General features: G+C 39.1%; 2 protein-coding genes across 7 annotated transcripts in view; one reads left to right on the top strand and one right to left on the bottom strand.

The window, feature by feature from the left end:
* The window catches only part of SLC38A9 (solute carrier family 38 member 9), a 44,262-nt gene extending 40,053 nt beyond the window's left edge, over positions 1 to 4,209 (bottom strand). Inside the window, exon 1 of one of the 4 annotated variants that reach the window (XM_026037374.1) lies at positions 4,166 to 4,209. The gene's annotated coding sequence lies outside the window, so the exon portion shown is untranslated. Of the gene's footprint in view, positions 1 to 442; positions 518 to 687; positions 797 to 1,651; positions 1,673 to 4,165 lie in introns of those variants that run through there. The other 3 variants (XM_026037383.1, XM_026037366.1, XM_026037356.1) reach the window with 3 other exon arrangements.
* A 356-nt stretch (positions 4,210 to 4,565) lies between these two features.
* DDX4 (DEAD-box helicase 4) lies at positions 4,566 to 23,676 on the top strand. 3 transcript variants are annotated; one of them, XM_026038623.1, is made up of 19 exons: positions 4,566 to 4,713; positions 6,339 to 6,405; positions 7,324 to 7,392; positions 8,629 to 8,700; positions 9,110 to 9,196; positions 9,513 to 9,596; positions 11,344 to 11,385; positions 12,148 to 12,192; positions 12,266 to 12,304; positions 13,343 to 13,485; positions 14,500 to 14,652; positions 15,091 to 15,245; positions 16,266 to 16,395; positions 17,190 to 17,356; positions 18,478 to 18,623; positions 19,321 to 19,420; positions 20,312 to 20,582; positions 20,725 to 20,832; positions 23,353 to 23,676. In XM_026038623.1, the coding sequence occupies exons 1-19, from the start codon at positions 4,642 to 4,644 to the stop codon at positions 23,431 to 23,433; spliced, it is 2,031 nt and encodes a 676-aa protein (XP_025894408.1). In that variant the 5' UTR covers positions 4,566 to 4,641; the 3' UTR covers positions 23,434 to 23,676. The 3 variants fall into 3 exon arrangements, with proteins under 3 accessions (XP_025894408.1, XP_025894400.1, XP_025894391.1); XM_026038615.1 differs by having other exon boundaries at positions 4,567 to 4,713; positions 6,339 to 6,411; positions 12,151 to 12,192; XM_026038606.1 differs by having other exon boundaries at positions 4,567 to 4,713; positions 6,339 to 6,411.
* The last annotated feature ends 3,822 nt before the right edge of the window (positions 23,677 to 27,498 follow it).

Genomic DNA, 27,498 nt, shown 5'->3' with positions numbered 1-27,498 from the left:
ACACTGCTATATTCTGAGCACATGGGCACAAGAACCTCAGAAATATGGGGATACAATGCAAATAGTGAGACACCCACAGAAAAACAGCTGAATGGTGGATGGTCCCTGTAAAGATTAAGGGCAGATGAAAGTTTGAATGTCCCTCCCTGGGCTACAGCAGCAGAGGCGATGCCAACAGCATCTCTGCACACTCCTGTTCCTGGAGACAGGCTCTCACATAGGCCATGCCTGCTCGTGGTAGGGGTCAGGTGATAAATCTATGATTAAAAAGAACGCAGAACAACAGTTTGATTTAACAGACAAAAACTCAGTCTACTCTTACAGAATCTCACACAAAACAACGACAAAGGAAGTCTAATATAAGKAGCTATAGTAAACAAAACTATCCTAGGGATTAATTTACATTTTTACCACCGTTTTTCCTAGCTGAACGGATCCTTACACTCAGTACTATTGCTGTGAGGCTGCCCACAAGCCCTCTGACGGATGAGCGTCCCAGAGCGCTGCAAGCCAGCCCGGGGCCGGGAAAACGCCGTGATTTGAGTCGTTTCCCCCAGTTAACACGTGAGGCCGCCGGTCCCCGCGGGGTGCCGCGGAGTCCCCGGGGCGCGGCGCGGCCCTCGCCCCCTCCCCGGCGCGGCGCGGCCCAGGCCCCGCGGAGCCGCTCGCGGAGCTCGGCTACTCTACCTGCAGCACAGGCCCCTCCGCAGGAAACAGGAAGCGCGGGCGGGGCGGCGCGGGGCACGCCGGGACGCGTAGTTCCGYAGGGAGCCCTGCGGCAGGAGCGCCGACGTTCCCGCTCACGGAAACACCCGACCGAACGGGACGCGCCTCGAAACTCGTCCCGGGCAGCAGCTGCGCTGCCTACTGGCCGGCTCTGCACGCTGCACAAGCACAGACATAAACATTGCAAACAAAATTCACTATTTTAATTATCTCTTTTTTTTTTTTCCTCCCCACCCCTAACTCAAGCTGTAACACGCCCTTTTGACAGTGGAGATCCTCTTAAAGTCTGCAAGATTCTAGGAATATTTATAGCTCATGCATGGGAAAATCAAATCACTGAATTGTCTGCAAGCATGACAGTAAAGGTAGCTTCATTACATGCTGAAGCAACTGCAAAACCAACTAGACAGGAATCCCAAACCCTACTTTCTTTCAGGCGCAGCCCCAAACATTGCGTGACTCGCAGTGAGACTATTCAGTCAATAAAACTGCTGTGTAATCTGAACTTCAAACTGTGGGAGGAAATGAAATAACGGAGACCAGGCATCCTGAAATTCAGACCAATTAACTTTTTTGCCTTTCCTACCAACATCCAGATTTCCTAATAAATCTCTAGATTTTTTTTCCAATATATACTGATAATGTATTAAAAAAAAGCATTTAAATTGTAAGTGCCATTATGTGCCATCTTGTTCATGGATGAAGTATACCTTCTATATAAAAGCAACAAGCTTCCTGTCAGTGTAATTGAAATTTTAATAGTTTAATCATTATTAGTCCAAATCTGTTACACACACACAAAAAAAATTGTTATATTCACTTCCTAGTTTCCACTCTGTTTCCTGGATTATACTTACCCTTTTACTGCTCCCCTAAGTCCTAAGGGTGGTGGTTTTGCCCTGACAGTACAAAACTTCCAACTTACAGCAAGTTGGAAGCCGCTTGAATCCTCTCTGGGAAGTATGATATTCATGTTGTTTTTTCTTCTTCCTCACTCCAGGATCCACTTGGAATTTTTTCTTTACTTCATGTTTACTACCTATAGTGTTTTTACATAGGTGAAATAGTACTTCCTGAAAGCAGCTGTGCCCTGCTCCAGGTCTGCCTTTCTTTAACCACAACGAATTGTTTTCAGCCTCCAGCATCAGCCTGCTCCTCATCTCTAATCATCCCATCCTACACTTCTCTACCCTGCATCCTGTGCCAGAACTTCCCAAATCATCTGGTATCAAACTAGGCCTGTATTTCACCATACTGCATTGTGTTAGTCATAAATACTTCATCCTACATAGAATAACTGCTTGTTACTGCAAGAAGTTATCTTTGTAACAGTTCCACCACACACACAGGTGACGAAAGAAAAATAAATGAGCCACACACACCTGGTCAATTAGAAAAACTGCAGTCACAGCTAAACCCAGAAAAAGAAAGAAGCTGGCAGGTGAAAAAAAACTTCAGAAAGACCAAGCCTGACAAACCTCAGTTCTGAGGCCTTGCAAATTCAGTACAGAGATAATAGCTTGTTATTTGGAATGCCGATACCATATGACTAGGCTACCTCCTTGCAGTTGAGTCTTTGATCATGCAGGGTAACACTTTCCGGCAGGCATATAAACTCTAGTTGCAAGATTGCAAGATATTGCTTTTGATTTGGAAACCTCACCGACTACAAAGAGGAAAAATATTCTAAAATATTTGTATTCTCATGATAATATCTATGAGAGGTCACTATAGCGTGCCATCATGCTATAGTGGGTAATGTTAATAGCAGGTAAATGTTAATGCAACCTCTTTAATAAACATATATATGTTGTGGTAACAAAAAGCTGAAAAAGCTCATACAGCAGAGTGCTGGAAAGTCTTTATGATCTCTTCAAATTTATTATTAATCTTATTTTTTTTCTCTTTAATCAGTAATAAACATCACTGAAAACATTTCTAAATGTTTAGCTAAAACATTTAAGAAGAGAAATTGAACTGAATGTTTATTCCTTGCAATTACAGTTAGAAACAAGATGAATCAGTAAGTGTTATGGGGCTCACATTTTTTTCTTGTTCACAAACAAGTATTTGGATGCTTCTACGAAAAAAAGCTAGATATGCAACTATGGATGAAACTTTTCACTAGCTCTACATTGCTGCATCAAGTATTTTGAAACATAGATAAAACCTATGCATGAGTTAACATGTAAAGAGAAGGGAAATAAGCAAATCAAAGATGTGATTGTTGGATGCCAGCTCTTCTTCCAGGTAATGCAAGGCATTTATTAGCACGTAGCTCAGGGGGAATATATCACACAAAATAATCAGGTTTCAGACTGATTTTTATCCCAATTGCCTGGGGAAACAGAAAATCATGCTCCTACCTTGAGTAACAAAAATAAAATTCAGGTATTTTATGAAAGGTTTTACTAGAGATATACATAAGAAAAGCAGTAAAAGCTTCAAACAGGATAGATCTGCACTTTATTATAACACAGTTTTAAATAAACTCTGAGGTAAAAAGCATTCAGCACAACCTGGGTACTGTCCTGATGTCCCCAAGAAAGGAGCATCTGTAAAGGTTAAGTCTTAATCAAGAGGGAATAAGGTGTGAGTAATGAGTTTTACTTCAGAAACCCCTCTTCAACAACTCCTCTCAGCAGCAGCATTTGCTTTACTGTTGTCCAAAGCCCCTATGAAACATTCAGATATTCACTGCAAAGTTACAGAAAAGGCAACTCTCTCTGCCACAGCAAAGAAGTTCCCAGAAAGGCACACAGCTTGACAAAATGCATTTCCTGACTGGAGGAAAATATGCTGAACAGAAAGGAGCAGGTGAATGAGATTTGATCACATTAATGGGACAATAGGCACCTTTTTTYCCCCCCTCTTAGAATAAATGTTAGCATATTACTCCCTTGTATAACAAAGATATAGCATAAATGTATACTGCAGGCAGCTCAGAAACACATGGCAAAGTATCTGAGTACTTGCCAAGATCTTTAAGACATAAGTTGTATAGGCAAGAAACCTATATATGAACTCCAGTACTTAAACACAATAAGATTTTTGTTTTAAGAATTTACCCTTCTGTCTTCTTTCTTTTTGAGGGGGTGGGGGAGGGAGGAGGGGGATTTTTTTAAGCCAATTTAAAATATTTTTCTCGCTATRGTGCCTGCTCAAAGTTTCCTGTACCCCTGTTCATTTTTATTTCATAAGGAATAAAACGACTACTTGCAGCTCTGCCAAATAGCTCCAATTTCACTGATCCTAAGAGGCAGACAATTGCAAAATCAATCACATACTACCACTAACACATGCAGAAATCCAATAAACACTCAAGAATTCTGAATCCYGAGTAAGGAAACCAAAGTACATGAACGCTCAATACTAAGTAAAACAACCCCTAAAGCACTACGCTTTCCTGAGCTCTCTTGGCTTACCCCAGGAACCTCACCTCTGCCGAAGCCAACCTCTCCACACACACAAATATACACCCAACAGGAGATTTCGTGCAGCGCCTCCCTCCTTACCCACCCCCCCCATCCCCACAAGGCATTGGGCCAGGTCGCCACCCCTTCCTCCACAACCCCCACCGCGAGCCCAAAACGTAACGGTCGTAACGGTCGCGAAGATGCCGCGCCTCACCGCTACTCTGCACGCGGCACTCACGGCGGCTCACARCGCACGCGCGGGACGGCGAGACGCCTCCTGATTGGCTGCGGGAAGCGCGCGCGGCGCGGCAGGGCGGGGCGAGCGCGCGCGCGGCACGTGGCGGCACCGTTATTAGGCGTCGCGCCCGGGGCGCCATTGTTGTTCGCGCGAGGTGCGGGGCGGAGGTGCCGGCGTGCTCGGTGTCCATCGCGCCTCTTCGAGCCCTTGCGCTGAGGCGGCCCCTCTCCCGCAGGCTGCAGGCAGGCCGGGACGCGCAGCATGAGCCAGGAGGACTGGGACGCGGAGATCGGCGGCAGCGCCGCGCCCCCCGTGCCGCCKTTCGAGGAGCTGGTAAGGAGGGTGCGGCCGCGGCGCCCGCCGCTCTCCCCTMCCCGGGGCCCGGGCAGCTCTCGGGGGCTGTCCCCTGCCTCGGGGCACCAGCAGGCACTCAAGGGACCGGGAGGACAAAGCCCTTCCTCAACAAGGAGCTGCAGCCTCACCTGTCTGGGAGGCTCCAGAGCCTCCACGGAGATCGAAAGAACTACCTAGATCTTTCTGTTCTAGAGACCACCAAAGGTCATCTTTTCTGCAGATCTCCTCTTGTTTCTCTAATTTGTCTATATTCTTTTTTCTCCCTTTTTTTTCTCTTTTCTCTTTCCACACTAAGTGAGTTGGACTGTAAAAATACAGTGTTTGTGAATTCAACTAATTTGGACTGGAGTTGGGAAATGAATCTAATATATGATGGCCTCATGTGGGCTCCTTGGTATGCAGCCCGTAATTCTTAAAATGCAGTTCTGGAGTTCATGGTGGRCCAGAGATGCCTTTAGGTACCTTTTGTCTGTTCTAGTTTTAAACTCCAAAACCTTAGATGCAAAATTTCTGTTCAAGTTTGCTATTTTTTTTTTTTTGCATAACAGCTAAATGGAAATAGTAGGAAATATACAGTACAGGAATGAGAAGAGGTATTGCTAAAGGTAAACACTTAACTACTTCTGGTCTCTGTGATTAAATAGTAGTATCACAGAAGAAAATGCAATAAATTTTATGAGGTTCTGTGCTGAATACTTTGGCTTTAGTGGGCATACTTAAAATCCAACCATGAGGAACAGGAGGGATAAGGAGAGGCAAAAAATATATCCAAATATGCATGTGAGACTAAAGTAAGACTGCAAAAAAGTTGTTGCATACCGTTTTCTCAAGTTGAGTTTAATTTCATGGYTAATAGTTCTTTTAGAGAACTTGCTAGGTTGTACTGAAATGTAAAAAAGCACAATGTTAGAATAAAAGAATTTGTAGTTTTGTGACGTAGCTTTTTGGTGTTAGAGGCACCTAGTGCCTGTCTGGCTTGGGTTAAACAGAAGAAAATAAGATGTCTTCCCTGGAGARAAAATTGACCACAAGAGTAAAATTTGCTCTTGTGACTACTTTCAAATGGGAGTTTCTGAAACCATGAATAAGCAAGAGGCAGGCAGGCACCAGCCATTCGTACTTCTTACTACTTCCTATGTAAATATTGTGTAGTAAAACCCTGGCAGTATGTTTGTGTAGCATGAAGGCAGTATTCCTTAAMAATGTCAGAAGTCTGAAAGCTTTCCAAACAAATACTGGAGAGAAGAAAACAACAACAAAAAACACTCTAGTTTAGGTAATAAATGTTTGTTATATATTTAAGGCTAAAATTTTTTTTAGCAAATTAACTGTGTTGATGCCTCCGTAAATGTTAGAAGATAAAGTTGCTTAACTCCTAGTCAGCTGTACATATTGCACTCGTGGGGACACGAAGTGAAGTGAATGCATTTATAGTATCACATACATAAGAAACTTGGAATGAAAGTGTTGGGAAGACTCTGCACTTCAGAAAGTACGGAAGGCATCAATTTCAATCAAGTGAAAGCCTTAGCAGCTGCACCTGTGTGGGTGTATTTTGCTTATTCTGGAGCTAACAACATGGTGTACCCTTCTTCCTGTTGTAGGAAATTGGTTTCTCTGGAAGACCAGGTGGCCTCTTGTCTGACTGCAATCARAATATAAGCTCCCTAGGTATTGGTAAGACTTTTTTTTGTTGTCTATGTATTTGGGTAGCTGATCACTAGAGTAGTATAGGAGATGAAGCAAATGTGCAGTACTATCATACTCTCTATTTTTTTAGTGTATTTCCATACACTAGCAATATCCAATCTTGTGGGTAATATACAGTGCGTAGACTTTACTTTTGACCCGTACCCGGTCCTTGTTTGCTGCAGTTACATACTCCAGAAAACTTTGCTCATTGCAACTTGTAGTGAAAGTTGGTAGGTGTCAAATTCATACACGTTTGTACAACTGTGTATGTAGATATTGAATATTATATGTGGAGTGCAGTTACAGCAGGGACATCTGAGAATTGTGGTGACTGAGAGAAAACTTTGGATGAATTTGTTGAATGGAAACTTTTATCAGCATTCAAAAAAAAAGCACATGAAACWGTTCACTGTTACTAGGAATCAGTTTTCCTTAAAGCAATATTAATGTGAATGGTGCCCTTGTAAACTTGAAATGAAACTTTAGTTTAAACATGTCAAGCTAGTGTTGCCACTAAAGGGATTTGTCTAGCCAGTGTTTTGTGTGGGTGTACAGTCTCAGATCAGGAAACAGGTTTTGCTCAGAACTGACATAGTCTGTGGAATGGGATAGGAAGTTCTTCCTGGAGTTGGTGTGTTGCAGTGTGTACAGTTTATTTTTATCAAGCCCCACCAGGGTGCTTCTCCTATCTGGAATACACTTATAGACTATACTTAGYTTATAAATATTAATAAGGTAGTTCATGCGTTTCACACAAATTCCATGAGCAGAGTCAGAGTATGCAGAGTCACCTTTCATTTTATTTTTTTCTTGAAACGCTGTGTAACAGTAGTACTCCCTCATGTAAATCAAAATACACATAAGCTAAAAATAATAATCACAGTTATTCTTTTCCAGGTGCTGGTGAAGGGCACAAAAATCAGCAAAGGCAGGATGATTTTGGAGTTGGATGTTTTAGAAGTAAAGGTAGGATTACATAGATAAAGCTTGTGGTTCTGCGTAGCAGTTGAATCTTACATTTTACAGGGTATTTAGGATGGAGAACTATGCTACTGCTACCTGAATATTCTTAAAATTTGCATAACTGTGTCAATAGTAGTGCTGTTCCAGTCTGATCTGTAATGAATGCACTTAGCTGAGCTCTCAGTAGAGTAAATGTAGTTTATTCCTTACTATTCTTTGAAAGTGTTCTGATTTATAATAGCAAGTATACTTTAATCCTAATTGGCGTCTTTGCGTGCTATTCTCTGCCGTGTTTTTAAGTTGACGATGTGTTTAGTAAGCTGAATTGGTGCTGGAGAACGTATGCAACTTGGCCTTYGCATGTTTATGCATGTCTTACTCTTGTTCCCTTTGGCTTCTCTGTTTGTATATATTGCTTTTCTGAAAAGAATAGATTAATGGGCATAGCGCTAGTACTTTAATATAACCACTAAATAGAAGATGAAGTAAATTGTTATAGCTTACTGTATTTGCAGAGGTTGCTATTTTGAGGCACATAAAAGATGGTGGYGGGGGAATAGTTACCATGGATTTACCAGATGTAAATTGTATTCTGTGAATGCTAGCCAGTGCAGAGTAGCTCTGCTGTCTGTAAAGGGCATGAAGGATGAGAGGGATACAAATATGGGGAAGGGGACTGATTGACAGTAGCCTTGTTAAGCACAAGGCAGCAGTGTTAGCAGCTTCCTGGGCCCTGTTGACAAATCAAGAGAAATGGCTCTCCTCTACTTGCTGCTTTGTTAGACCATATAGAATTGGGGTAGCTGATAGATAAGACATTACCGCTGTGGATACATTTCAGGAGAGGGCCACCAGTGTCCTGCTGGCTTGCCTTGGGAGGCTGAAGGAAAAGGGCTCGTACCATCAGGAGAAGATTGATCAGGGAATCTTAGAGCAGCCTTCCTGTAGAAATCGGGAGGTTTTCAAGCATATGGACCCAGGCTCTTCCTGGAGTATCAAAGGAGGTGTATGAGAGAAATGAGTGCAGTTAAAACAGGGGATATTCAGACTGAATATAAGGGAAACCGTTTTTCCCTGGGGAGATAGTGCAGTGGTGCACCAGATGCTTAGAAAGGCTATGGTCTGAATCTTTGGGGGCTTTTAAGGCATGACTTCACCAAGCTGTGGCAACCTTGTAAAAACCCTACTACAAAAGATACTTATGAAGTGTTTGGGTTTTTTTTCTATCCCTAATTGTAGATACTAACGAATCTCTGAACAGAGAGGATCAGCCAGTAAGATTTGGAAGTGGAAGGAGTTTTGGAAACAGAGGTAACTTTTTGGAGTGCCTGTAATTCTAGTGACTCTTTGCATTTGCTATTCAGTTTTGTATCAGTACTAAGCTAGTGTTTTGAGATAAATGCCCATTATTATTTTTACTTAATTTACTCATGGAGTATATCCCTGTAATATCAATATACATATCAATCATAATATCAATGTCCTTATAATATCAATATACAAATCCCTATATTTGTCATGAAGGCAGGGCTCTATGTCTAAAGTCAGTGCGCTTTGCTGGCCTCTACTTTTGATTTCATTTATCCTGGAGGGAGTTTTTTATGATTTTTTTGATATTATAGTACAAAAAGCAGCTGAATATTTGTACTCACGTATGCTCCATATGAGAAAGTAACCAGTATCAAGTAAACTGAAGTGTTGTGTTAATGATGAACTACAGGCTTTCCAGAAAGGAACAGCATAGATGGTCCCACTACACAAAAAGGTGGTTTTAGAGGAGCTTCTGGAGGCTTTGGACAAAATCAGAGTAAGTGTTTATATTGACTGGCTTATGAGGAAGTATAGACTTAATTGTTGCTTTCAGATTGCTTGATCTTTGAGAATTAGAAGTATAAAAGGTGTAAACTATGAAATACATCTTCTTTTGCAGTTATGTGATTGAACATAGACTGCTGCTTTGCCAAGTACTGTTGCTGGGAATAAAACTGCACATATTTCTAAAGGACCTGTTGGGCAGTTGCATTTTCAGATGTGCTGGAAAGAAATACTAGCTTTAAGGGTAGTACTTCATAATACACACAATTTTAGATGCAGTACAAAATGACATTGTATGTTACTTACAGATACTAGAAATGAACAGAGAGGCCGAGCTCAATCTGGTGGTTTTCTTGCCTCTAGGGAGAGAAGAGTGCTTGGAGGACTTGCAGGTGAGACATTTTGTTAGGAGGTGTGAACCTTTTTGATTTCCCCATTGCTGATTCATTATATGATACCTTTATGCTTAGTTTCACTAAATGTTATTAACTTGATTGTTATCCTCACCTGAAGTAGGCAGTGTATTGTGAATGTTGGGTATCTTGCTTGCATACACACACCAAGCATTTTTATAGMTTTGAGAAATTTTCTTAAATGGATTTTCAAAGTTGTTGTCTTTTTTGGTTTTTCTTGCTCCTTCTCTTTCTGGACCAGTCAATGCAGAATGAAGCAAAGGTGCTAGACAGTTTGAAACAAGTTTTTATGAACTTGCTCAATTTTGAAGTTACTATAGATGCCCTCTTGCTTTCCCCATCACTCTCCCAACCTTCCATCCACAAGAGCAGGCCATAGATCGGTCCGTGCTTACAATGTACAAGCTGTGTTGCTTGAGGTCAGCTCTTCCTGATGACTTTAATGTCAATGTAAGTATAAAAGTCATTATATAACTTGAGTTTTTCATCATAATCCTGTCTTCCTCTGCCATTGATGCTACTGTAACTTGAAACCTGTATATCATGCTACTTAATGCATGATATTCATTGCTTCAAGCTCAGACTAGAGATAACATCCAACTAGTAGAGTGATTACCGYGTAACTGATGATCTCTAAAAAGATTGTGATATCTGTTTTTCTGCAGTGAAAAATTATTTTACAATAATTAGCATCTGTTTTCAGCCATGTTCTTTAATATCTTAGGGATATACAATTTGCCTGTATGTGATTTAGTTGAAATTAGGTTTCTTCAGATAAAGCTTTGTTGTTTTAAAAACTTAAGTGCTTGTAGAGGAAACATGCTGATAATATTCACTAGTGTGTACTGCATGCTTAGTGTAGCCTAAACATTCTTTCTATTTTACATGATTAATGTGTGTTAGTGCTTAATGACGAGTATGGACTTTTGTAGGCAGCAGATAGTCTAGACTATACAGAGACTGGAAAGATGGTTTTTACTGAGTAGTTTACTGCATAGGAAATGTGACTCTAAGGCAGGAGGTGCCTCTGGATCTAATGGAAGGCACTCTGCTGTGCTCAGTGCTTGGAATTGCTTGGAATTACAGTTGCTGTGTGCTGTAGTTGGGCAGCAGAGCAAGCTCTTGTAGGTTCTTCTTTCTCTCTGTCCTCTGAATAGTGGTCAAGCTCTTCAAGAAATTGTGTGGTTATTGCAGGTAGTCAAGCCCTGGCTTTCTTAAAACACTTTTCTTTTTGCATGTTAGATGCTGTTTTCCATCTCTTGATGGAAAACTTAAGTCTGTTAAAGTGTGTACGTATATATAGTCTTAGATCTTTGTCTTGATTATATGTCACCATCTTAATAAAACTGCTTTCACAATGTTGCCTAAGACTGTCACTGCTGAACAGGGCATTTGTGGTCCAAGTTACTGTACTGGCTATCTCTTCAGGGCTAACATGTGCAGTTACCAAGTCAAACAATTTGATCTTTTGGGGAATGAGCAGTCTGATAAGTAAACCGCTCTGATTCTGATTCTCTTCCTGTGTGGGTGTTTTTTTTCCTTTCCCCTCATGCTGGTGCATTTAGGAGGGTGTGCAACCTCTTGCATGRAGTAGAGTAAGATTAAGGATTGAAAAGGAATTCTGGAAATGCTGCTGCCTAATAGCTCAGTTATACTAGTAAAACTTTTACATGTGTTAGTGAGGAGCTACTGTGTTTTTTAAGAATAAATGTCTTTGTTTTTTCAGGTGATCCTGAAAGCTTCAGAAGCAGAATGTCTGAATGCCAAGGTCAGAATATTCATGGAATGAATTTTACAAAATGTGTGGCTGTTGAAATAACATAATCTTCCTATTCTGATTAAACACTGGCCTCATGATAGTGACTTTACATCCTTTTAGCTCTTTAGAAGTTTTTTGTAGAGCTGGCATACAACAACCATCTCCTGACTTTGTGCAAAGGTGGACTGGTTCTTAAAATTAGGCGTGTATGAGTTTTTTTTTGATCAGCTCCAGCAAAAAAAAACATGCTTTAGGGCTAACAAGATTTATATTTTTGTGAGTTTAGTTTCATGTTAAACACTTCTTCGCTTCAGATTGACCTTGGCTGTTTGTAGGCAACTGCATCTGCTCTGGATGTGTATATTTGATTTAGAAGGGCTCTTTTCTCTTGGTGGATAAACTCATTTTGTGTAGTTCTTTAAGTGGTCATCTTATCAAAATGCAGTTGACACAGATGTGATTGGAGACTTCTGTGCTATGAATCAAATATAGATCAGCATCTAGTCTGTGAGATTGTCAGCCAGCTGCTGAATTTAATTTTTTTGTATTTTTACTGCCAGGTTCTGCTCTTGACCCTTTAGACACAAACACACCTCTGTCTTCTGGCCTTTGACTACTGCTGACCTAAATATTTCTGCTCATCTRCAGCCATATTTGGATCTGATTAGTTTTCTAAGTGCCTCTAGTAGTTTTTTATTAAAGTTCCTGTGTAGAACTTGCATCAAATGAGCATTTCCCTGAAAGCAATTAATTTTGGAACATTTGTTTTAGCAGGAGGTTACAAAGGACAGGATGAAGAAATAGATTCTGGAAGAAGTAAGTAGCTTCCTTACAAGTAATGTCATAATTTTACTTTCATTATAACTGAAGGAATGTTCTCTTGTTAAAGGTTCCTGGAAGTCTGGTGGTGAAGCAGGTGGCGATGGAGGTAAGAAATCCATAAACATCTTAAAACTTTGGTTTAACATTAATTGCCAGGTGATTACTGTTGKATGTTTAAATACTGTTAACCTTTAAATCACTGAGCATTAATGTGGTCATTATCACCTAAACAAGGATGTGTAATTCTTTGCAATGGGCGGCTGTAGAATTTAAGAAACTCTCTGTTAGTGGCCTCYGTTTAAAGGTTGTGCTCATCAAGTTGAGATGCAGCCAGTTGCGTGAAATTAAGTTAGTAATGCACATGTTTAAGTGATTAGTCATTAAAGTGAACTAAAAGCAGTGGATTCTTGGTCTCAAATGTGCTATTTAAGGTACTATTTTGGGAAAATGTGCTTGATATATATGCTGAGCTCTAGTAAAGGGTAGAATGACCCATATATGCAAGAGATCAGGTTAAAAGATGTATGCATTGAAAATGTTTGAGACGGTCTAAAATATTTACTTGCTGGAATGTTTTTGGTAAATGATTCTGGATTGTTTTGCCTTTCTCTTCCTATTGCAATGCAAAAGGACAAATAGTGAACTGACTCTTATGAGAGTGAGTGATCCATGATTCCTGCTCGTTTTGAGTTACCTCTAAAACTACTTCTGTTGCTTTCCTTTAAACATCAAATAATTCACCTTAAATCTCTAAGACTTGAAAAATATCTTAGAGGGTCGTAAATGTGCAGCCAYGGACAAAGTAATCACCCTTGTATACTAATAAATACACTAAAATATTGCAKGAAGATCTTTTGGTGGCGTTGTTTTCTGCATGTTTGTAAGGCAGAGCCTAACTTCCATAAGTAGCTCTTCAGTAAAATGCCACTGAGTGACTATGAGAAAGGAATGATTTACAAGAGTGACTTTATATCTCCACTTGAGTATTCGAGCTAGTAGTATAGAAGGAAATTTCACTTATAAGATGTCTGTCTTCTGTAGAAGTGGATTCAAGTCTAAATGATRTTCAGTTGAGCTGAACTTCAGCTCTTAAAATTGTTTTGTTTCTCTGTGCATTGCTCATGAACTTGCTTATGTTCTTAAGGTCCGAAGGTGACTTACGTGCCCCCTCCTCCGCCTGATGATGAGGAATCCATCTTTGCACATTATCAGACAGGAATTAATTTTGACAAATATGACCAAAATGTTGTTGAAGTATCAGGGCTTGACCCTCCACCAGCAATACTGGTTAGTGAATTTCTTAGTGTATTTGGGGTTGTTTTGAGTGTTCTAATACCAGTGTTCACTGCTAATGAAGATAAGAAAGGKTTTGAATCCCATAGAAAATATTGTGTTGGAAGGAGATGTGAAAAACGGAAGTTTTAATTCAAAAGATATTTACAAACTACAGAAATGGTCTAGAAAAAAAACAAAGCTATACTGACAGGAAACAGTGCTCCTTAAACTGTATAAAAATGTATCTTAGCTCTTAAAATCTTTCACACTAGTTTATAAAAAGACTGACAGTCCTCATATTGAAGTCAGTTATTGGCGGCTCTTTAACAGCTTCAGTGAGCATTTATTGAAATACTCTTCATTTCAGCAGTCAAGATATTTTTTAATAGCTTTGTGTTCTGTTTTCTGTGGTTACAGCTTATTGCTTAAAAACARTATGTAACTTTGCTCCTGGACATTTTTGAGTTTTAATCATCTAAGGTGGCTATTTCAAAAAGTCTCATTTTAGAGGAGAATGGGGAAGAAAAGGAGAAAGTTATAGCAACATCCTGAAGGAAGAGAATATGCAGGGTTTTTTCCCTTGCTCACCTTTTAAATGGTTTTCTTACTGAGGTTAAACTGGTTTTGTTGTGTAGTCTTTCCTCCTTCAGTGTTGCTTTAGTTTCTCCAAGTAACTGTATCACTTGGAAACTAAGAGCAGATCTGATCAAAATGAAATAAAATTGTGAAATTTCTCTTCATAAGCCACTGTGATTTGGGCTTTCCTGCTTATATCAAGATGTGCTCCATGGCTTTTGTTCACTTCTTTTTAAAGTAAGACCAGCTGAAGGTCTTGTGTCTTTACAGGCAGCTTTGAGTGGTGTGGTTGAAAACTTTGGGGCTTTTACTGTAGGATTTGTGGCTATCGAGATTAGTGAGACTCCCTCAAATTACTACTTTTTAGTTTTTGGATGTTTGTCATATGGTAAGCTGATTTTTTAAGCTTGTTTAAGCATGGTTGTGAATTTTGCAATATTTTTCTTGCAGACTTTTGAAGAAGCTAACCTCAGTCAGACTTTAAACAGGAACATTGCTAAAGCTGGATACTCTAAACTTACTCCGGTGCAGAAGTACAGTATTCCTATAATACTTGCAGGACGGGATTTAATGGCATGTGCCCAGACAGGATCAGGAAAAACTGTAAGCTATTTCTGAGGCACGGGCGTATACCTAAAATATGTGACCTTGGTTTTAGGTAGATGCCTCAGTCTTCCCAAATAAGTGTTCCTCTACTCTGAATCATTGTGCAATTTTCCTGTCATTTCTCCAAATGCTGATTCATTAGACAGGTGCAGCATTATGCAAAGTTGTGAAAGATTGTGCAGGATAGTTATGCTGTTGGAATGAATTTCTCATGCCAAAGTATTTCAGTGARATGGTGGCTTGATGCAGCAGGCAGTCTTAGGACTATTTACACAGAATGAGAAGTGGTAGAGAAACGGTACTGTGTTGATCATGGTATAGTAGTTCAAGATAAGATTTGTTTTCTCCTGTTTAACTGCTGTACCTGAATCTAATCCCCAAGTAATGAAAACATTCTAAAGCTAAATAGCTCACATAATGATGCTTACTCTTCAGGCAGCTTTTCTGCTACCAATTGTGGCCCATATGATGAGAGACGGCATAACTGCTAGTTCCTTTAAAGAACTGCAAGAACCAGAATGTATAATTGTAGCCCCAACTAGAGAATTGATAAACCAGATCTTCCTAGAAGCAAGGAAATTTGTGTATGGGTAAGTTTGTTTTTTAAACCTCTGCCTGAGACTGATCATTTGGCCTTAGTCAGCAGAACTTTTATCTCATCACATGCACTTTCAAAGATTTTCTGTGCAAATCTGCACTAACTGCAAGCATTTGAATGCAGATGATGATACAGGTTAGCAGATTTCTTACTATATGTTTGGGGATTTGAGCTCTTTATGACACTGCTTGGAGGGAYGAGGAGGAAATAAATCCTAAATTTGAGCAGGAATCTTTGAGGAAAAACAGAATGATGTAGATCTAACTCTCCTTGCATAATTTAACTGTGTTTTTATTTTGATCTTTGGGGTGGGAAGAAGGCATGTGTAGTGGTTTCACTTAATTTTCTGTGGTAGTTTACAGTAACTCCTGTAGTTTGGGTTTTCCAGTGTTGTTAGTCTCCCAACAAAATCATTTCACCACTCAAGCGAGTCCAGTGTCTTCGTGGCCAAAAATAAACTGCAAATTTTGTTTCAGACTAAAAATCTGTCAGATTTATCTGATTCACTCTTGTCGCATGTGAAGTTGAGATGATTAGGATCAAGAATAACTGGTTTGGATGTGAATGTACAACATACACATGGAATGCAAGTAGAATCCTTCACAGGAGGTTGTAAAGAAATTCTTGTGTTTGTTGCTTAAGCACTTAACTAGCACTTGCTAGTAGAACTTTTCTATAGAATAAAATCTGATGTAGCTATACTGAATATATCTGATGCACTTAGTGCACTACATAAACGCATTCCAACACTGATGTATGGTCTAGTGCTCGGATGCAGTATGTTCCTTCACAGAAGGATGCGTGCAGCCTCTGTATTATCTGATGGAAACTTGCATTGAGGTTACAGCGAGTGGTTGGTTTTGTGAATTGCCTCCTTTTGTTTATAAGCTGTGTTGCATGGAGTTAAACTGCTCAAGCTAAATAAGTAGCTTGTGATAAATGTTTCCTACCTGTTTTGAGGCTTCAAAGACAAAACCATTTAATACGTAATTGGAATGTTTTCTATACATAGGACTTGCATAAGGCCTGTTGTGATCTATGGAGGAACACAAACAGGTCATTCAATTCGTCAGGTGATGCAAGGCTGTAACATACTATGTGCAACGCCAGGAAGGCTTATGGACATCATTGGAAAAGAGAAGGTAAGGGCTTAACTTAGTCCAAGCTTCCTAAATGCCCTTAGCCTTTTGCCTACGTACTTCTATCAGCTTTCAAGAACTAGCACCAGTAAAGGTAGAGACCTGAGAGGAAAAAAGTACAAAGGGCARCCTTGTCAGCAGGTGGCATATATTTATTCACTTAAACCACAGGTAAGCTTTTCTTGAGATAACCAAATACCTTAAAGTATTTGAAATGGAGTATAGGTATTTCCACTGTCTTTTGAGGCACTGTAGAATGATCTGTATCAGAAGGACTGCAGTGTCCTTGCAAATGGAATTTCAGTATGTTGAAATAATGGTGCATCTTATTGCTTGTGGGGAGAAGGCTGGATTTTCACTAGATTTGTTTTTGGTACAATAGCTGTTATTTAGCTGTTTCCATTAAAATGACACTCTATCAGCAGTGAAGAAGGTGTAAGGTTATTCTCTAGTGTGCCTTATGCCGTTACTGCTATCAGAATTTCTATTGTATTTTTGAGAATGTGTGATGGTAAGAACAATGGGARAGAACATCTCATTCAGACATAATTTGGGAACAAATAATTGACCTGTAGTAATAATAGTTGACCTCTAGTAGGCTCCATCCTAACTTACATTGAAGAACCCACTTCTGAAGCCCTTTGCTCTAAGCATTCTCTAATAATCGGTATAAATATAAGTGATTTTTGTTTAAAGAGCTTGGGATATAAATAAAGCATGTTTCAGGAAAACTTAGGCTTTAACTGTGAATAATTTAGACTTTTTTTCTTTCCCCCTTCTCACTGAAATATCTACAGATTGGTTTGAATAAAGTGAAATACTTGGTGCTAGATGAAGCAGACCGTATGCTTGATATGGGCTTTGGTGTCGAGATGAAGAAGCTAATTTCTTTTCCAAGCATGCCACCGAAGGACAAGCGACAGACCCTGATGTTTAGTGCCACTTTTCCTGAAGAAGTTCAGAGGTAGGTAGAGTAAGTGTAGAAATACATCTGAAGGTGTGTGTGTGTGTATTAAGAAATAGCTATTTGAAGAGTTAAAAATGCTGTTTGTTTAGAAGCTTATAAATTTACTARAAAATGCTGAAAAGCTTAGCTCATGTATGAATAAAGGAACAATTTTTGTTCTGTCTCCTATAAAAGGAATTCTCCTTTTCTGTTTTCTTTTTTTAGACAGTTTCTGAAGAGTTTAAACTTTTCTTTTGCTTTCAGTTTAGGACTGCTTCTTAGTGAGATCTCGGTAATAACCAGTCAGGTGTTAAGACCAAACACATCAAGCCTCTGGTAACCTTGGGAGATTGAAGACTTTTTACTTCGCTTGCTGTTGCTCTTCTAAAATTTTATATTGCCAATTTCCACTTAAACATTAACTTATCTGTTGGGCTTTTGCTGTTGTTTGTTTGTTTGTTCTGTTTTCCCTGCTGTTTCAGCTGCTTTGTGTATGCTGGATATTAAGCCCATTCTGTGCTAGTGAGTGCAGTTTAGTGCTACATCTCAAATATTCTGGGGCCTTTGCAGGAGTTGCCTATTCTGGCAATCTTCTGTCAGAAAAGGTCATCCACAGAAGTGTGACTAAAGAGGAACTCTGAACAAACCATTATTGAGGTAGAACTTGACTTTAGCCAGTAGCATCTGTTCACAATAGGTGGAATTGTAGATTAATGCTATGTGATGGCAATGTGATTTTGAGAAGTGCTTCTGTTGAACAGTCAATAAGGATTGTGCTGTCCTTTGAAAATAGTTTGTATTTTTTGGACCTCTGTAGGATTCTCTCCTCCAGCTTCCTCACATCTCAAAGTTGTGTGTATTAGCATGCTCTTTTGCTTCAGTCATGTATGTCTGGCTGTTGTGAGATGACTTGGAAAAAAGCTGCGAATATTTTTTTATTTATCTTTGTACTGTGTTCTTTCTTTTGTAACATTTTTTAAAAACAGAAGCTTTTTTAACAAATGCATAGCAGTTTAAAAATGCATGCTCTCTATCTTGTGAGGAATGAAATAAATGTTGTGATTGCTTACAYATAAATGACTGAGTCTCATAAAATGAAATTTATGATAAATCTGACACTGGTTTTATTTCTCTTTAAGGCTGGCTGGTGAATTTTTGAAAACTGAGTATTTATTTGTTGTTGTTGGACATGCTGGTGGAGCCTGCAGTGATGTACAGCAAAGTATTCTTCAGGTTGCTCAATATTCCAAGAGGGAGAAGCTGCTAGAAATTCTACAAAGCACAGGTTACTTATTACTAGCCATCTTCCAGGATAGATGAAATCCTTATTTTAAACTTYACTCATGCTGCTGATTCAATTCTGTTAGGTGCAGTATAGATTTGTCAGACTATTGCTTGAAGCACTCTCCAGAGAGTGCTGTTGTTCTAAACAATTTTAGATTTATAAGCACATTTGTGCTACAAATGGGTATTTGCCAAGGTCTCAACTGTACTGAGTAATACCGAACAAGGTGCTCAGGTGGTGATTTTCCCTAAATGGTGAGTAATTGCTCCATGGTATTGCCTATAGTTTGTCTGGGTTTATTTCAGATTTTATTCTAAATCTATCTTAACTTTTAACTGAAAACTGGGAAGCAGCTTGGAGTTAGGATTGTGTCTTGCTGTCCAGTGCTCCGGTCTGCCACTTCTGCTTCAGAACTGGCTTGCACACTGGAACTTAACACAGCTCACAATTAAATGTTTCTTGCTTTTATTGAAGATAGATATAATGCAATACGCTTTATGTAGGTTCTATATTGATTTAGCAATGAGTGTACTAAATATATTTAATGCATACAAGAAATCATRATCATAACTAAATACCTTACTCAACCAGTTCTAAAATTATGTAACTACTGTTCTCAAACATAAGAATTGCAGATAATAGTGAAAAAGCATTAGGTTTTGCACTGCAGTAGGTCTGATTTTTTTGTTTAACACAGGTTGTGAACGAACCATGGTGTTTGTAGATACAAAGAAAAAAACTGACTTCATTGCAGCCTTTCTTTGTCAAGAAAAAATACCAGCCACTAGCATCCATGGGTAAGTATTTTTATGGGAAAGTTACTATTTCGTTTAAGAAGCTTTTCTTCAGATTTATTGTACGGCCACTTTGGGGTGATATAGCTGGTCTTGTAATCCTTAGYAGCTTCACCCAGCTGAGTGTGGACTCTTTCCGCAGGCCAGTTTTTACTTGCTGGTACTTGCTGTGTATGTATCTGTACGGTTCACTACACTTCAAGGTCTTGATTGCTTTAAGGCCATTGTTCATCTGGATTTAGGATGGATTGGCAAGTTTTTAAACTCCAAGGCCAAGTACACTCCAAGAGAACAGTGTCAAGGCCACCTTTGGTATTTGAAAGATCCACTGGAGGAGATCTTTTAGATTAGAAGGACCTTTGGATCATTCAGAGCCTTGGAACAGGCTGCCCGGGGGGTTGTGGAGTCTCCTTCTCTGGAGGTCTTAAACCCACCAGGATGCYACCTTGTGCCACATGCTCTAGGTGTCCCTACTGGAGCAGGGAGGTTGGGCTAGATGGTCTCCAGAGGTCCCTTCCAACCTCAGCCRTTCTGTGATCTGGTTCAACCTTCTTGGCTCAAGCCTGGTCAGCTAGAACAGGTTACCCACAACTGTGTAATTGCATTGTTATTGCTGCCTTGACACTGAAAGTTAAATCAGAGATACATCTGTGATGGAACATTCTTTGCAGGCATATCTGAATGTGTCCTTCAAAGTGTGGAATTAACTTAGATCCTTGAAAATGATGTCTTCTCTCCATTTTCTYTTTTTTTCTTTCAAATCTATTATGGGTGTCCTAACAAGATACTTTTGCTAGGCCTACTTATGTATGTGAATCTTTGCTTTTCAGCTTSTGTCTTAGTATTGCAGACTTCATTTCCTGGATATCTATTCTAACTCTGTTTTCTTTGCAGAGCTAGGGAACAGAGAGAGAGAGAAGTAGCTCTTCGGGACTTTCGATCTGGAAAATGCCCAGTTCTTGTGGCGACTTCAGTGGCAGCGAGAGGCCTGGATATTGAAAATGTTCAGCATGTTATTAATTTTGATCTTCCTCCCACCATTGAAGAGTACGTGCACCGAATTGGCCGAACAGGTCGTTGTGGAAATACAGGCAGAGCCATCTCTTTCTTCGATACCAATGCGGATGGCCACCTGGCCCAATCTCTAGTCAAAGTGCTTTCAGATGTAAGTTTCAAATCTTCCCATGTTGTCTTCTGTTTTTGTGAGGACTTCAATGTACTAAGTAGCTAATTCAAGGTTGGTACACTTGCAGAGCTCTGAATTGGTAGTGGTCAGGGTCTCTAAATTCACTTTTCTAATTCTGCAGGCCCAGCAGGAGGTTCCAGKTTGGCTGGAAGAAATTGCATTCAGTGTTTCTGACACTGGTTTTAGTGTCCCAAGAGGAAATGTCTTTAAATCAGTTGATACTCGAACTGTAAGTTGGTTTAGTGGCTTTTACAAATTTTGTGTGACTGTAAATGCATGTTTAGCTCTATACACTTAAGTTAGTACTGAAACTATTTTGGGTAGAACTGTTTCTCTCACCGTAGTTGCACATCTTGAAAATGCTCAGGGTATTCCTCAATCTAGCTGTGGGTAACTACTTTGCCTGGAATCTACGGTACGGCAATATTAGCTGTATAAATCTTGATGTGCAGTGTCAATAATTACTCTGGGAGAAAAGGTTTGTGCGAACGTGCACTGAAGGTGTAGTGCCACAGATCTTAGGTCTTGGCTCCAAGCAGAGTGTTTATAAAGGAACTAGGGGAGAACTGATAAGCACTAATTGCAAAACTTATTTTCTGTTTCGATGTTTTGGTCCCTTTTGTTGACTACTGAGCCATACTTAAATGACTTCTGCAAAATTAAATTTTGGGGAAGCAGTGACTGAAGGATTTTCTTTGTTACGCTAACTATTGCACCAATGTTAGTTGCTTCTAAGCTAGCTGGGTTTGATCAAAGAAAGGAAGGCAAAAGATTATCCATAGGCCCCTTTGGAAAAGAGACCCTTTATATAGCTGTGGCAGAAAGACTTTCAAAATTGGTATTTTTTTGTTCTCTTGTACAAAGGGATTGCTGATTTTCGCTATATTTTGAAGACTTGTTTAAAATCTCTGCTRTTGAAAATAACTGGCACTTGTGATGTGTCATGTTATAGGAAAGGGGGTAATTTTCTTTCTTGTTCAAATGAGACTTGATAGTGAGTCCCACTAGTTTCCACATGGTGCTGAAAAGTGGGTTTTTTTTTTAAGGAATCCATGTAAGATGCACACTGGTATCTTTTGTATTTTGATGCAGGGGACTTGTATCCTTGAGTGTGCCTGCTGCTATTTTTAGTGCTTTATTTTGTGATATTCCTTGTTTCTATCTACTTGGATTTTGATGCCATCATTACAAGTCCCRTTTTGATCTCTTGGTTTTAAGAAGTTTATCACTTGCATTCCAGAYGTAACACTGCTTAGAGTCTGCAGGGGAAGTCAGTACTGCTGCWTGTCTTACTCGTGCAACTTCTCAAGCTTGAAGTTTCTCATGTTCAAGCCTTCRTACACTAATTTTTTGCATCTGGTAATCGGTGAAAGTATTGGATATTTTGAGTGCATCCACTTGTCTGATCACCCTGATCTAAAGATACAAATGTTCACATACCCAAGGGACCTCAGTTATGTACTTSAGCTTTGGTTTTCTTCTTGCTGTTGAAGTGTAATTTCTAGCAACCAGACTTTTCAGACATCTATATGTTCCTATTCAGGAATGCTTTTTATTTAGATTACTTCTAAAGCTGGATCTCAGCCTTTGAATCTGAATTGCCTGCAAAACTAATCTCCAATCTTTGCAAGTTTAGTCTCTCAGTACTTAATGAAATAGGTCCTTTCTAGGGCTGAGTCTCTTTCATGTCCTTGGCTTCCAAATTAGAAAATCTGACWGTGACTCTTGATCACTAACTTCTGAACAAGAAATTTCAAGAAACTTTTTTGTGAAGTCTTGGGAATATTGTTTTTTTGTCATATATATCTTGCTCATGAATGTAGAATTGGAGATGTCAAATTGTTACTTTAGCAGCTTGGCTTCCTGCAGCTTGGCTTCCTGCTCCTCTCTTCATAGTCTTGAGAAATAGGAACTTCTTTTATAATTGATTACTAAGCAGAGGACTTCAGAAAATGATTGCTTGTGACTTCGGTCTTTGAAGTTTTGTTTTTCTTTAYAGCTGAGGGCATAATTAAACTTCTAACTTCTTAAAAAGGACAGTTCTTTCTTAGTTTAACTGTGTTTAATTAGTTTAAATGTGTTTCAGTGTTTTAAATCTTAATGTTTGGAGCAAAGGCCAAATTATAAATAYTTTTTCCCTCCTGTTGGTGATGCTGCTGCTTCTAATCACTTCTGAGACCTCTTGAAGATAATCCTAACAAACTGCGTATTCCTAATCGGGCATTGCTGAGGGAGAAAACAGATTTCTACCAATGTATGTACTTTTTCAAACTGACAGTTATTAGTAGATTTGAATGAGGCAACGGTTGGAGCCTTTTGTCTGATTATTTAATAGCAATTCTGTAGGTCACTGGATTCTTTTTTTCAAAAGTCTTTTTACTGGAAAGTACAGCAAACTGATTCKTATGTGGAGAAATAAGGTTTTTCAACAAAGCTGTAGTTAACTGCTTCATTTTGGATAAGAGAATAAGCTTGGATTTGAATAGAAGTCTTGGACAACCTAAAGAGGGGTTATTCTCTCACCTGGTAATATGCTAGACTGGTAAAATTGCATTAATTTTGAATGAATATCTAAACCTAATGCCTATAACTTGCTAAAAAGCCTCTTCACTTAAATGTAATGATCTAATAATATTTACCAAGTCATGTTCAGAAGAATTTTGTGAAACTGCAGAATTTCTTTATAAGAGCTTCTCTTCAGGGGTTGAATTTGAATGTTAAATTGATTCTGAATTATCTTATTTCCTAGAATTATGAAGGCAGAGGCAGCACCAACCCAGGAGGAATGAGACCATCATACACTGCAAGTGCATTTGAGTCATGGGATTAAAACTCATTTAGTGCCAAAATAAATTGTTTTCTATTGTGCTCTAAGTGAGCTGTTTTACTTATTGTACCTTATTGTTGAGCTTTGTGGAATACTTACGGAACATTTAATGTTTGAATGCTAGCAAATAATCATATAATAATGCCTCTGACAATATATGCATGCTCAGTTATAATGAACCTTGTCATTGTCACTGCATGTAAGAGGGCAAAGCCATTTTTAGAACACACTTCATGTATTTCTTAGTGTTAATTTTCAGTAAGAGTTTACTGGTACTTGCCAGCTTATATGTTGCTGTAAAGATGTGCAACTTGATCCCGGTTTTTGTAAGCGGAAAATACACTGCTGAAATCATCACTTGGTTATCAACATTTTRCATGGGAGAGTAGTGTTGTGGATGCCCATTTTGGGGAATGCCTTTGTGTAAAGAGCTCATCTAAACTTAMTGTCTCTTCCTATTTCTATAGGTCAGTTAGAAAATTAGTACTAAATCATCATAGCTAATAGCTTATCTTAAGGTGCTGTTTAGCTTCTTGTAAACTCTTATTTAATAAATGCTTGAGGATCATGTTTTGTATTGGTGGTTTGTTTCCACAGTAAAAGGACATAAAGGGCCATGTTCTGACAGCTTCATGAACTGCTGTGTAGTATATTCATGTTTTTCCATATGGAACTGAAATTCAGTGGCTACATGCACCACTTGGCTAAATTTGATACTTGTACAGAGCTGTTCTTTGGGAAAGATGGAGCRCTGTGGTGCATATGGGTAATACTTCTGCCTTGGACAAGCATACAGACTGTTCTCATATCTCTCTTGCTGGAGGGCTTGGTTGAGCTGTCTTCATGTGCTTCCTAGAAGCTGTAGAGGGTAAACAGATATTGTTGGTTCTGAGATTTACCTGAAATTGCTTCCTCTGMGTGTTTTAGGGTTTTCCAGGGCAACAGCCTATGAAGGGGTGTACCACTACCTCAAAATGGAAACATGAGCACATACAGTGCTCAATGCTCCTCGCTTGGCCTTTCCATTTAGCACAGAGAGTTAATGCCGTTTACAAGAGTGAGGGTCTGATATCAAAGTTTGAGAGATCTGGAGGTGGGCTAAGCAATGCTAGGGACAGTTACTGCAGAAAAGCATTTTTTATTTTCTGAAGAAATACTTAAAATACCTACTTGCTATATACAAAAATATTTTGTATTGGCTTTTTATGCACAGTATGTTGCAGTCAAATAGTTGTATAGCTGAAGTAATGATGTGTTTAGTGCTTTTTCATARGCAGAAAACATGTGTGTGAAGTCTGTACAATACAGCATCCTGGGCACTGTGACTTTTTCTCCTGATAAGTCTTGAGCTTCTTAAGCTTCCCTTGGAATTGAAGTTCAGGGTGCTGTTGGTTGATGCTGCAGCAAATATGACTGAAGTGCATGCTTTCTGAAGGAAGATGTACAGCTGCAAGTCCTTCATTTCAGTGAGAATGCAACAAAGCAACCACAGTCTTGGGCTACTGGTATCCCAAAAGGAACTATTAAAGGGAACCTGATTTATGGCCTTGTCTTGGCCCCTGCCTAGAAGAAGTTGTTCTGGCCTTATTTAGCTTTTGGGGCAAATGATGGRTGGAAGCTAAAGTTGCCAATACTGCCTTGTATTTTTTAAGTTGTAGGATAAGTCAGGATAACTTGAATATTTACCACATGTTATTAAACAGAGCATCTCACTGCTACCAAATTTAAGAGCTCCTATACAGAGAGTATATTAGAACTTGTAAGTTCCTTTAAAAATTTTTGGAGAAGACCAGTCCTTCCTGTGTTAGGTGGAATGTGTGGAGGAGGAGGTGCTGTTCTGGTGAAAGGTGAAACTGAAAGGAGTGTGGGTGTGTGTATGTATGTGCGCGTGCTATCTTTGCAAGGTAGGTATGTGTTTGCTTACACGGTTTCTGTCCTGTTCTTGGAGTACTCTTGCATGTTGTCTGCCCATGCAGAGGCTTTTGGTGTTTATTTCTTCATGTTTCCAGGTAAAAAGTTGTACAGACCTTTCAGTTCGCCTGGTTGCTGTCCTAAAATACTGTACCTCTAAGTGATGTAATGCACCTGGAAAGTGTTTTTCTCTCCTGCTTCAGGTAAGCATATATGGGCCTCAGTATCTAGTTTATCAAAATGTAGAACAGCGTTTCTAAGATAAAAAGATAATAGCTACATGACTTTAGGAATGTAATTGCTCGTTGAATAGTGTCTCTTAGAGCTTGTGACAAAGAACATCTGATGGCACTGTTGCAAACACGTGTTTAACTTCCCTTTTAGAGAAATATATGTTTAATAAAGCTCTTTACTCTTTAACCTGGTTTTGTATACTGTTTACTTTCCACTATTACATTTTTTGTATACTATTTTCTGGGACTTGCACCCAGTGGTAAAATTACATATTCTGGGGCTCTGTCTCTTRCTGTACTGCTATTGAAAAATTGAGGGCATAGGAATTAAGGGCTGAGAACTGCTGCATCAAGCAAAATTACAGAGCAACAAAAGGTGTCTAGTCTACTCTCAAAGCTATATTTTGTCTCAGATTGTTTCAGCTCTCCTATTGGCTAAGCACACTTTTAACAGAGACTTAATATTCTGTTTTGGAAGTGCATGTTTAAGTTTCCCACTCTGCAAGTTAGTGTTTAAAGAAAAAATGGACTTGTGTCTTGTCACCCTTGGGGCAGGTGGAAGGCAAGGGAGGCAGACACTGCACATGCSTCTTGGACTGAAGGCAGACTGTGGAGCTTCCCTGCTGCTTGGCTGTGGTGGTTTGCTCAAGGGAGAAAAGGGGAAAACTGCCTACTGGGCAGTTCTGGGGAATTTGCTGGTGACATAAGGGATGTGTGTTGAAACACAGTGATGTTAAGCACAGTGTTAATTTTAGATTGAATATGGCTGCAGTGGTCCTTAGGAATTGTTCAAGATGGATATTCCTGGTGTTAGACCATCCTGTTGTTGCTTCTGTTATCTCAGATTTTATTTTCTGTGAGTATATAGTATATGTTTAATTTCACTGTTCAGCAATAATATTTCTTACAGACTTGGTGCTATTYAGATATTTTCATGGTATGAGTTATTTCCTTCTCTTCTGTAGTAGCCAGTAAGCAACATTAGAAGAATCATAGGCCTAAGGAAAGTGTACTGATGATATCAAGTATTGTGTTTAAGTATATTCTCATATGATTGATMTTTTTTCTTAATAACTTTCAAGAAGACAATTGAAGCCAAATGGGACCCTGAATCTATATGATATAGTCTAGATTCATCTAGGTATATAGTCTAGATCTTAGAATAATTAAAGAATTTATATTAAGTGCTTGTAATAAGACTTTCTCCAAAGTCTTTGGCACTCCCCAATGCAGACAATTTGGTTTTTATTTCTCTTTTGTTAAGCAGAAGTGAAAATACTTCAGTGAGGAAGGAAAATCAGACTCCTTTGTGTTGTGGGAAGCTGGGATTCAGTTTGCTGTTCCAGTATAGTTAGGCAAATCATTTGAGAGACAGACAAAGATTTCCCTTCCTCTTTTTGTCTATCAGAGCCTGCTTTTCCAATGTAAAATAAATGATATTTTCTTCAGAATTCAACCCAAAATGTGCCTGTTGCCTGGTGATATCAACCAASAAAAGTATGAATAGTGATTGTGGTTAATTAGTTTCAGACTAGTAGTTTGTTGTCGTTATTGTGTGATTAAATGCAATGTAATTCTCTCAATAGAACTTCCTTGTGCTATTTTTTGTCCTTTTTTAACTAAAAATGGATTTCARTATATTCAAACTCCTATAAGACTTAGTAAGACATGAGATGCCTTGTGATAAAGCTGTTTTTGTGGAAAGAYGGATGAGTTGAGAATTGACCAACTTCAGCCTTTGGTAAGTGTAGTGCTGTATAATATATGTGTTCAGCTGCATGTGTGTAGTGATTTCTGAAAAAGCTCATTTAGCTTGTGTTTACAGTGGAAGGGCTACTGTTGTTATGCTGATCGGATGAGAGGTGGATTATTTTGAGCAAATTTGTAGTKTTGAGGTAGATTCAGATCTCCCTTTTTCTGTTTA

This window comes from Nothoprocta perdicaria, unplaced genomic scaffold, assembly GCF_003342845.1.
Source record: "Nothoprocta perdicaria isolate Ctin4 unplaced genomic scaffold, notPer1 scaffold_1, whole genome shotgun sequence".
Lineage (NCBI taxonomy): Eukaryota > Metazoa > Chordata > Aves > Tinamiformes > Tinamidae > Nothoprocta > Nothoprocta perdicaria.
The sequence above is the reverse complement of the archived record's forward strand: the minus strand, read 5'-3'. Positions and strand labels throughout refer to the sequence as shown.